The sequence below is a fragment of the Cygnus atratus genome, chromosome 16 (genome assembly GCF_013377495.2).
Source record: "Cygnus atratus isolate AKBS03 ecotype Queensland, Australia chromosome 16, CAtr_DNAZoo_HiC_assembly, whole genome shotgun sequence".
Taxonomy (NCBI): Eukaryota; Metazoa; Chordata; class Aves; order Anseriformes; family Anatidae; genus Cygnus; species Cygnus atratus.
The window spans coordinates 1,184,562-1,194,410 of record NC_066377.1 but is presented as its reverse complement, the minus strand read 5'-3'; the positions used below and the strand labels follow the sequence as shown (position 1 = coordinate 1,194,410).

The window sequence follows — 9,849 nt, the reverse complement described above, 5'->3', positions numbered from 1 at the left end:
GCCTGCGCGCTGCTGCCCCGTGACGTGCGGCCGCGCGCCGCCGGCGGAGGGGCGGGGGCGGGGGCGGACGGGAGCACCGGGAGCGGCCGCGGCCCTGTCCCGGTCCCGGTGCTGGGCCCGGCCCGGTATGCGCCCGGGGACATGGCCCGGCGGAGCCCGCCCCGCAACGGCGTCGGCGGCCACGGTACGGGCCGGGCCTGGCGGCACCGGTAACGCCCGGTAGCGCCGGTAACACCGGCATCGGGCCCCTCGGGGGCGGGGGGGGCCGGCCCCGGTGTGTGAGGGGGGCGCGCGGAGCCTCCCGGGAGGGGCGGGACCGGGATGAGGGGGTACGGGGGGGGGGTCCGTCGCGCCCCGCCGCGGGCAGCGCCCGGTACCGGGGGCAGGACCGGGCCCGGCCCCTGCCGCCGCCGCCCCCAGCTCGGGGCCCGGCCCCGCTGAACCCCGCTGAGCCCCCCGAGCTCCGGGACACGGGGCCCGAGGCACTCCCCGAGGCCGGGAGGTGCGTACCGGCTGCCGGTAACGGGCTGTGAGGGCAGGCGGCCAGAACCGGGGCGCCGTTCTGCCGGGGGACCCCCGCGGGGCTGCCCCCAGCCCGGTAACGTGCCTCCCCCCCCCCCCCCCGGGGTCCGGCCGGGCCGATTTCTGCTCCCGGGGCTTCTGCGGAGCGGCTGGGAGGGAACACGGGGGGGGTGGGGGTGGGGGTGTCCCTGAGGCTGTAGTGTCACCGGGCAGGAGCACGCTGCTCTGGGTTGTTTTCACCCAAAAAGCACCTAAAAAGCGGCGTTTTGGGGCAGGGCGGCAGCCTTGGATCCTGCCCCCGGTGCCGCCCGGCGCGCAGCCCCCGGAGGTGCCCTGAACGCCCGGCGGCAGCGGGCACGGACTCGATCCCCTCCCTCCCGCCCCCCCCCGGGGGGCTCGTCCCAATCCCCCCGCCCCGCACCCCCCAGATGAGTTCCTTCTCCTCGTCCCTTCGGGGGTCCCGGGAGCGGCCTGAGCTGGGTCCGCCGGAAAAGGCCCCGGTACCGGCGGCGGCGGCGTTCCTCCTCACGAGGCTTGGGGGAAGCTCCTGAGCTCGGGGCGCCAGGAGGCTCCCGGCTGCACGAGGCTGCGGTGACAGGTACCGGGGGCAGCGTGAAGCGGCCTCCTTCTGCAGCCCCCCAGGACACGCTCCCGTGTGCCGTACGGGCACCTAACTCCCGGGGAACCCGTGGGGCACCCGCCCGGGGTGTGCTCTGTGCGTGCTCACCGCTCCCCTGCCCGCCCCGGTGCTCACGCGCTGCACGGGACGGCGGTGCTGCTCCGTGTCATCCTGGCGGTGCTGCGCCTCTACCGACAGCCGGCGGCTCGGTGCGCGCTGGGAGGGAAGTCAGCGGGCTGGTGATGCCCGTAGCTGCCGCGAACTTCCCTCTGCGTGCCTGCCGCCGTCGGTGGCGATTCTCAGGCTTCTCCCCGTCCGGCAGCACCCGGCTGGGACTCGGCAGGGACGCCGGGTTCCGCTCTTAGGCAACGCCTGGCACCCGAGCCGGCGGCTGAGCCAGCCTCGTGTGGGGCGCAGGGAGCTGCACCGGGGGCTCCTGCTGCCCTCACGGCCCGGAGGTCTGCCGGGGGCGAGGGCGAGCGGCCGTGGTGGCATCCCGGGGGAGGCGCTGGGTGGCCGGGAGGCAGCGCAGCACCCGGCGTGCTGAGCCCGCGCTGCTGGCAGCAGGGCTGTCCTGCTGTGTCCCTGTGCCACCTCTCCCCTGTCCCCTCGCTGCCGCGAGCGGGCGTTCCCCCGCTGGCCCCAGCCGCTCCCCGTTTCACGTGTCCGTGACCGCCTCCCCGTGCTCTCCCCGCAGACTTCGACGCGAAGAAGAAAAGGAAAGTGGCGGAGATCTACCAGGCTCTGAACAGCGACCCCATCGACGTGGCTGCGCTCAGGCGGATGGCGATCAGCGAAGGGGGGCTCCTGACGGACGAGATTCGCTGCAAAGTGTGGCCAAAGCTGCTGAGCGTCAACACGGACGACCTGCCCCCCCCTCCCAGGTACGGAGCAGCCCGGCAGGGCTTGGAGGCTCTGCCTCGCCTTCTCCCTGTGCACGTTTCCCCCCCCCCCCAGCCCACAGGGGAAGGGGACTTGTGCTGCAGAACGAGCACCGCAGCCTCACACGCTCCGTGTCCTACCTAAGCGGCAGAGCAGGAAGCGCACAGCTTCCTAAAACAACGTTCCCATTGTGCTGCAGGGGCGTTGTTATCTGGAGGGACGGTGCTAGAAACAAATTTGCTCTCGATGTGGTTCTTGTGGCCTCGTGCAGCTGGCTGGCGTGCGCTCGTTAATCAGTAGCAAAGTATCAAACTTAATTTCTGTCCTTCCAGCGCTGAGGCAGCCGTGCCGTGGCCTGGCGGGCTGGAATACCCTGCGGTGTCCCTGCCGGGCGTAGCTGAAAGAGTTTGCACGAAGCTCGCGTGGTGTTTGGTCAGAAGAGAAGCAGGGAAACCGTCCTTCCCGATGGGACGTCTGCGTGGCCTCCCCAGCCCTCGTGCAGGAGCTCGAGGTGAAGCCCCGCAGCTCCCACAGTCGCTGTCCCCGGGGCCAGACCTCGCTGTTAGCGCTGAGCCTGAGGCCGTGCAGAAGCGTGCGGCCCCCGTCAGCAGCTGGGTGATGCTCACTGATCAGAGCTGCTGCAAGACGGCATTTCATTTCATTTCATTTCATTGTATTTCATTTCATGTGCCAGCAGAGGTAGCTTAGTACTCCAGCAAATTCTTTTCCCTTCTGTTTTAGCCATCGCAGCTACCAAGGGCGGGTTTTTTTTCCCCTGGATTTCTTCTTTCAGTGAACCATTCTTCGTCGTCTCCGCAGCGCGGTGTGCCTCGCTGCTGAGCCGCTGTGAACCTCGCAGCAAGGCTGGAGCTAAGATGCTTCCAGGGGCTCTGGGAGCGGCGTCGGTTGAAGTGTTCCAGCGTGCGTCGTTTCAAGAAATAAGGGCTTGGTTTCCTCACGCTGAGCGCTGCTCGTGCAGCGGTGAAAGTGAGGGCCCGGGGCTGGCGTGATGCAGGGAGAAGGGGATGTGTACGGCCTCGTCCTCCTGGCTCGCGCAGGCTTCTCCCAGCGCCCATCCTGGCACCTCTGCACCGCTCTGGGTTAACCACCTTCCTCTCTTTCCAGCAGGAAAGGAGCTGCGAGAGGACAACAAAGATTACCAGCAGGTGTTACTGGACGTGCGGCGCTCCCTGCGCCGCTTCCCCCCAGGTGAGAGGGGCCCGCGGGGGGCCAGAGAGGCTGACTGCAGACAGCCGTGGTGGTTGGCGATCAGAGCAAATTCTGGTTTAGAGCTCCTAGGAAGCCTTGGTTGTTGGTGATCAGAGCAAATTCTGGTTTAAAGCGGTCTCAAAGTCAGGTTTCCCTCCGTGCCTCATGCACCAGATCAAAGCGAGCCCCTAACCTTCGGAAGCAGAATGCCTCTGCAGCTGTTCAGTTCTGCTGGGTGCCCTGCTGCGCTATTTATAAAACCTGTAATCCAGCAGCTATCTGACTGCAGAGCAGTCGTTATTTCTGGCCAGAATCTGCTTCCCCCTTCTGCTGCCTTTATTTTGCATAAACAGTTGATTCACTGCGATTCTCCGAGCGCAGATACTGCGTGCGAGCCCGACTGCTGAAGGGTCTGCTGGTATTTATTTTTTTTTGCCCTTGAATGGCAACCTCCTGCCTATTTTTAGAAGCATCAGTGAAGTGGGGGAAAAGGAGAACTTTGTCATTGCGGGATCTCCGCTGGGACTTTCTGCTTGGCCTTTGGGCATTTTATCTGTTGACGGGGGCTGCCAGAAACCGGCTGCAGCTGTGCATGGCAGGAACAACGTTTTTCCCGTGACATCCTGTCCCTAAACACATGTTGTTAGCAGAAGACCAATATAAAACCGTGATGATTGAGGCCTCGCAATCTGAGGCAGCTGGCACGGTTTCTGTGAAAATGGGTCCTGTTTAATTTTTTCTAGAGCCCCTGGGAAATTAAAAATGATTAAAATGTCCTCAGCAGTGCTGGCTGTGCCGTGCAATTCGCTCCTCACAGCACTGCACAAACATCTGTGAACCCTCCCGTCTTGCAGGGTGACATCTCCGCAGGTAGGGGCCCTGCAGCTCCTGGGATTACCCAGGCCGACGACCGGCCGGCGGAGTTTTGGGAGCGGGATTAGGAATCTGGATCTCTTTGTGCTTGTTTCACACACCCCCCCCCTCCCTGTTGTACCACAACCTTCGTGATAGGCAGGCAGATAAACGTGCTGCGGGTCCTCTCCTCGTGCCCCGCAGCAGGTGCCGCAGCCCGTCACCCCGTTGCTGTCCCCGCAGGGATGCCGGATGACCAGAGGGAAGGGCTGCAGGAGGAGCTCATCGATATCATCCTCCACGTCCTCAAGCGCAACCCCCAGCTGCACTACTACCAGGGCTACCACGACATCGTGGTCACCTTCCTCCTGGTGGTCGGCGACAGGCTGGCCACGGCTCTGGTGGAGAAGCTCTCGACGCACCACCTCAGGTACCGGAGGGGGTGAGGAGCTGCTGCGAGCCTCACGGGGGGCCGTGGGGGCAGAGGGGGCTGTCCTGGAGCGTGGCACAGGAGCCTGCGAGGCACAGCCCCGGGCTGGGGCCAGCACCCGTCGTGTCCGTCCCCAGCGGGGTGCTGTGTGGAGCAGCGTGGCCACGTGAGAGCACATGGACTTGCAGGGAGCTGTGCTCTGGGGAAGGGATAATTGAGGGCTGTCAGTTAATATATATCATCTCTTGAAGATGAAGCAGCCAGCGCACATGAATTATTCATAGTTCCCCGGCTCTCTCTCCTGTCAGGGCCTCTCTGGCTCCCAGGGCTCAGGGCAGTGCTTCCCACTCAGAGCCCTGGGCAGTTCTGTGCTGAACGTGTGGTCTGTCCAGCCGGCGTCCCGAGCCCCGGGGTTGGTGCTTCTCCTGTCTGTGCGCTGAAACGGGAAGGGCCCTCAGCCAGGGAGTGCTCTGGAGGCATCCTCCCCCTTCTCCCAGGTGGCCGGTTGGGTTTTGGGTGCTGGAAAGGCTTTAGGGCTCGTGCATACCGCAGAGGAAGAAGTGTCAGCTGGCACCACTGCGAAAATCTGGGTGCAGATCTGTGCACACCAGACCTTTGGATCCCAGATCTTTGTGCCAATATCAGTAGGAAGGGGGCAGTCCCAAATACAGAGAATTTCCCGGGACTGGAGGCCACCCCACCAGCAGAGCTGTTTATTGCAAGTACGTTTATTTACTTTCTGGCTTCCTCCCCGGAGGAGAGCTCGCTGACCTCATCGCTTGACAAGAGTTCTTTTTTAAATCTTTCCCCAGGGATTTTATGGACCCAACGATGGATAACACCAAGCACATTTTGAATTACCTGATGCCCATCATAGACCAGGTGAACCCCGAGGTGCACGACTTCATGCAGAGGTACGCAGATCTTCCCGCAGAGCCTCCCAGCTCTGCCCTGCCGCCCTCCCGGTACTGCTCCCAGGGCCAGTAAACCCCAGCAAACCCCAGTACTGCACCAGCAAACCCCAGCACCGCCGTGGCTTCAGAGGGAGTTAACAGCTGGCCCACAGCTGGTGGAACAGGCCAAAGCCACGTGGTGCTCTGCTCCCCAGCAGACCCAAACGTATCCTGCCTGTACTGAGGGCTTTTAAATGGCAGCATCTTCACCCCAGCGGTCCCTGCTGAGAAAGCTGGGGGCTGCAGATCGTGCCATACAAAGCTGCCGCGGCTGCTTCATCTGCCCGGGTTTGTGACTGCTGTTGCCTTTTTGTAGTTTGTTATAGTTCTGGGGCCGGTTCCCAGGTTGTGCAGCAGGGACACAGGAGTGTAGTCTGGGCCGAGTAAAGCAGAAGCAGGAAGGTAAGTTGGAAGGTTCAGCCCAGAGTCATTTTCTGGGCAAGGCTCTGTTACGTTTCGTGGCCAGAATGACCAAGTTGGATTGCAAATTCCCAGAAACTGGTTAAGTTTTAGGCTGGAAAAGAATCTGAAAAGTCGACCGTGCTTCTGGATGTCGGGTGTCACCAGGCCAGGGTGCCAGATAACGATGTCAGGGACACATCAGGGTGCTCCCGAAAGCAGACAGTTCGGTCCTTCACCAGGGGTGCACCCTGCCCTGGTGGGGCTGTCCTAGGCTGGACGTGAGACGAGCAGTGGAAGCACTTTGCCTTGGGCTGGCAGAGGCCGGTGGATCTGCGCTGAGCTCCAGATGCTGCGCTGACAGCCAGGGCTGTCTCCTGGGAGCGGAGGCACCGGGCAGGGACCTCCCGGGACGGTTTCAGCGCTGCCTTGGGGCTGCCCTAACAGTGTTCTCTCCCCGCAGTGCCGAAGTGGGAACCATCTTTGCGCTCAGCTGGCTGATCACCTGGTTCGGGCACGTTTTGTCCGACTTCAGGCACGTCGTGCGATTATACGACTTCTTCCTGGCTTGCCACCCCCTGATGCCCATTTATTTTGCTGCTGTGGTAGGTGCTGGCTGGAGGGACGGGGGTGGGTTAACCGCACCACTGCGGGGCGCTGGGGGGCTGCCGAGGGTAAAACCACTGCCCTGCTGTGCCCTGTCCCGGCGGGGCAGTGCATCCCCCTCGAGGAAGGGCAGGTCTTCCAGACAGGAGTGAAATTCTTTTCTCTTCTGGCTCTGAAGCGTGTGCCGGCGGGTGACAAGGAGTCATCCCTGCTTCCCTGGCTGCACTCAGGGCTCTCGGTCCTCTCTGCAGATCGTGCTGTACCGGGAGCAAGAAGTTCTGGACTGCGAGTGCGACATGGCCTCTGTCCACCACCTCCTGTCCCAGATCCCACAGGACCTTCCTTACGAGACTCTGATCAGCAGAGCTGGGGACCTCTTTGTCCAGTTCCCTCCATCCGAGCTTGCCAGGGAGGCAGCGCAGCAGCAGGCTGAACGGTGAGTGCAGGGGGCACAGGAGCCTCTGTGTCCCGCGCGTTCCCCCAGCTCTCCTTGGTGGAGGGAGCACTCCTCGTCCTCCTTGGGCACTCCTCGACCCTCTCCTTCTCTTGCAGAACCGCGGCTTCCACTTTTAAGGACTTTGAGTTGGCGTCAGTGCAGCAGAGACCGGACACTGTGTTGAGACAGCGCTTCAGGGAGCGGCTCCGAGGGGAGGAGCGGACAAAATCCGTCTTGACAAAGCCCAGGACCAACCGCTTTGTCAAGCTGGCGGTGATGGGGCTGACGGTCGCGCTGGGAGCAGCCGCCCTGGCCGTGGTGAAGAGCGCGCTGGAGTGGGCGCCCAAGTTCGAACTGCAGATTTTCCCCTGAAGCCGGAGGACGTCCTTTCCCCGTCTCCGCGTCCCACGCCGATACGGGGTGATGTTTGCTGAAAGGACGTGTCTGGAAGCGACCTGTCTCAAGTTTTCTATTCTTGGCCTTCGCAAGAGACTGGTGGGAACCAGCCCGGGAGGATTGCTCCCCGCGCCGACACTCGCCTCGTCCGGCTCCTCCGGCTCTGCGCAGGTGACCACGAGCGGGGAGCTGCGCCTGGGCTTTGCCGAAGCGATCCCACGGCCTCTGTCGGGGTTGCTCGGTGGGAGTGAGGGCAGATGCTCGCCTGGAGGAGGGCGTCGCAGCAGGGTTATGTTGTGTGTGTGTGTGTGTGTGTGTGTGTGTGTGCAGGGGCGAGGGGCTGTTACACTCCTGAGGAGCCCTCTGGCTCCACCTCACCTCCCGCTGCCTGTGCTCCTGCCTTCTCTCACATCCGCCAGCGCTCTGACCTTTCTCTTTCCTTTAGGCACCTCTGAGTAGAGGCAAACCTTTCCCAGCACCCTGCCATGAGGCCGTCTCCCATGCCTCACACTCCGTGACTTCCGTTTGCTTCCTCATCCTTGTGGTCTGGTCAGTTTGCGGGGCAGAATGGCAGGGGGCAGGGGGCGGGGGCACATCCGCGGGACCGCTGGAGGGAGCGGGGTCCTGCACCAGGTGAGACGAGTGTCCCTCGTCCACTAGCACTCGCTGCAGACTCTCACAGCTCTGGGAGCGGGTTCTGAAGTGGAGAAAGGCCTTTTTACACCTTTTGAAACAGTTTGCGCAGGACAGAAGTCGTTGGTGTAGGAGCCCGTCACAGTTCTCCCCCACGAACTGATCAGACCAGCATCACCCACCGGGTGATGGGGTGAGGGATTTCCCGGGGAGACCACCCCGACCCCTGCATCCCCCGACCCCTGCCTGTCCCCTAACAGCCTGGCTGCTCCCTGCCCGCCGGGGAAGCTCAGCAGCACTCTCCTAAAGAGCTCCCTGCCCCCCTGACTCAAAGCCAACAGACACTATCTGCCTCTACCTCTCCCCCGAGCTGCTAAACCCTCCCGCAAGTGCCCTTACCTGCCCCGTGCCGCTTCCCCCCCCGGCTGCCTGCCCCCCCTGCCTCGTGCCCAAAGCCGTCCGCGCCGTGCCCAGGGGCTGCACGCCTGAAAAGGCAGTCAGTGTTGGTTTAAAGAGTTGCAGATTTCTGGTTATGGAGGAAAACCTCACGCCCTGCGAGGCTCAGCACCCTCCCGTCCCCAGCCACCCGTGCGGGAATTCATCACCACGCCGTGCGTCGGGTTGCTCTGGGGGCTCACCTGGTGCAGGTTGGGGAAGCAGGACCTGTTCCCTCACCCGTGGCGGTGTCTGGTGGCCGTGCCGCTCGCTGTGCCCGTGGCTGGCTCGTGCTGGGGCTGTCCCTGCTGCTCCTGAGGGCTGGGGGCAGCCCGGGGGGCTCTCCGGTCCCGCGGCCGAGGGCAGCAGGCTGCGATCCTGCGCGCACCGGGGCCAGCCGGGCAGCACCGGTGAGGGGGGCAGGCTGTGACTTAGCACTTTAGAAATTCGTGGTACAGGAGAGTTTGTGGTGGCCGTGCCATGAGCCGGGGGTGCTGCTGGGGGTCCTGTCCCCCACCCGGGGCAGTTCAGGACCCCCCTGCCCCCAGCTGAGGGGCAGCTCGGGCAGCCCCGCGCGCCGCCCACCCTGCACTTTAGTTCCTGCGTTGTCCGGGGCCGGGAGGTGGTCTCTTGGGGTGCTTCAGTTACTCTGTACAGATTATACATACCTGTGTAAATGCAGATTTGTACAAACCCTCTAACTGTAAAATAAACACTTGCTAAACGCGTTTCCCTCTCCTCGGGCAGCGCCGACCCTGCAGCGCGTGGGAGGAGGAGCAGGAGCAGCAGAGCCAAAGGCGGCTTTTGTGCTGCTGCCAGGGCTGGGGGGACGCCAGGTCCCGCTCATGCCGTGGGCTCTCCGTCCCCGCCGTCCCCATGCCAGTGGTGCCACGGGGCTGGAAGTAGCCTGGCCCAGCAGCCCCCGTGCAGCCGGGGCAGGAGGAGATCCCGGCGCTGCCCGGGCACGGTGCCCCTCGGCGTCGCCGCGGGGCCGGGGCCGTGTTTACCAGCGAGGCCGGGGTTATTTTTATCTTGCTCCGACTTCCTCTCGAGAAGCGATTTTCTTAATAGTGCTCGCGGTCCTGGTGGAGGAGGGGCTGGCAGAGGCCCCACGGCGCTGGCTGCCCCGCTGCCCCTTCCCCCAGGGCTGGGGGGACGCGTTGGGGGCCCCAGGGTGGGGACCCCTCGGTGGGCTCGGTCCTTGGTGCTTGCAGAGGGGCCGCTCCCGGCCCGACCGCGACCTGGTGGAGGAGGAGATGGACTCGCTTGTCTTTGAGAAAAAGAAAAACGCCCCTCTGGCGCTGAGCAGCGAGGGGCTGGGGTTCAGGTGGCTCCAACCCTCGCAGGCAGGGGATGGCGCTGGGCGCAGCGAGCCCCCGGGGCCTGGCTGGGATCCAGGCTGGGGCTGCCACGGCTCAAGGGTGGGACCTGATGGGGATTGGGCCCAGCCGGGATCCGGTCTGTGCTGGGGGGCTGC

At 63.9% G+C, this 9,849-nt stretch overlaps 1 protein-coding gene across 3 annotated transcripts; it reads left to right on the top strand.

Annotated features, from left to right (window-relative positions):
• Nucleotides 1-58: 58 nt before the first annotated feature.
• TBC1D20 (TBC1 domain family member 20) lies at nucleotides 59-9,101 on the top strand. 3 transcript variants are annotated; one of them, XR_007708918.1, is made up of 10 exons: nucleotides 59-184; nucleotides 1,839-2,025; nucleotides 2,356-2,534; nucleotides 3,149-3,232; nucleotides 4,328-4,514; nucleotides 5,327-5,428; nucleotides 6,330-6,471; nucleotides 6,724-6,908; nucleotides 7,025-7,475; nucleotides 7,750-9,101. XR_007708918.1 is itself a non-coding variant. In XM_050714010.1 (9 exons), the coding sequence occupies exons 1-9, from the start codon at nucleotides 142-144 to the stop codon at nucleotides 7,278-7,280; spliced, it is 1,362 nt and encodes a 453-aa protein (XP_050569967.1). In that variant the 5' UTR covers nucleotides 59-141; the 3' UTR covers nucleotides 7,281-9,101. The 3 variants fall into 3 exon arrangements, 2 of the variants coding, with proteins under 2 accessions (XP_050569967.1, XP_050569966.1); XM_050714010.1 differs by having other exon boundaries at nucleotides 3,152-3,232; nucleotides 7,025-9,101; XM_050714009.1 differs by having other exon boundaries at nucleotides 7,025-9,100.
• The last annotated feature ends 748 nt before the right edge of the window (nucleotides 9,102-9,849 follow it).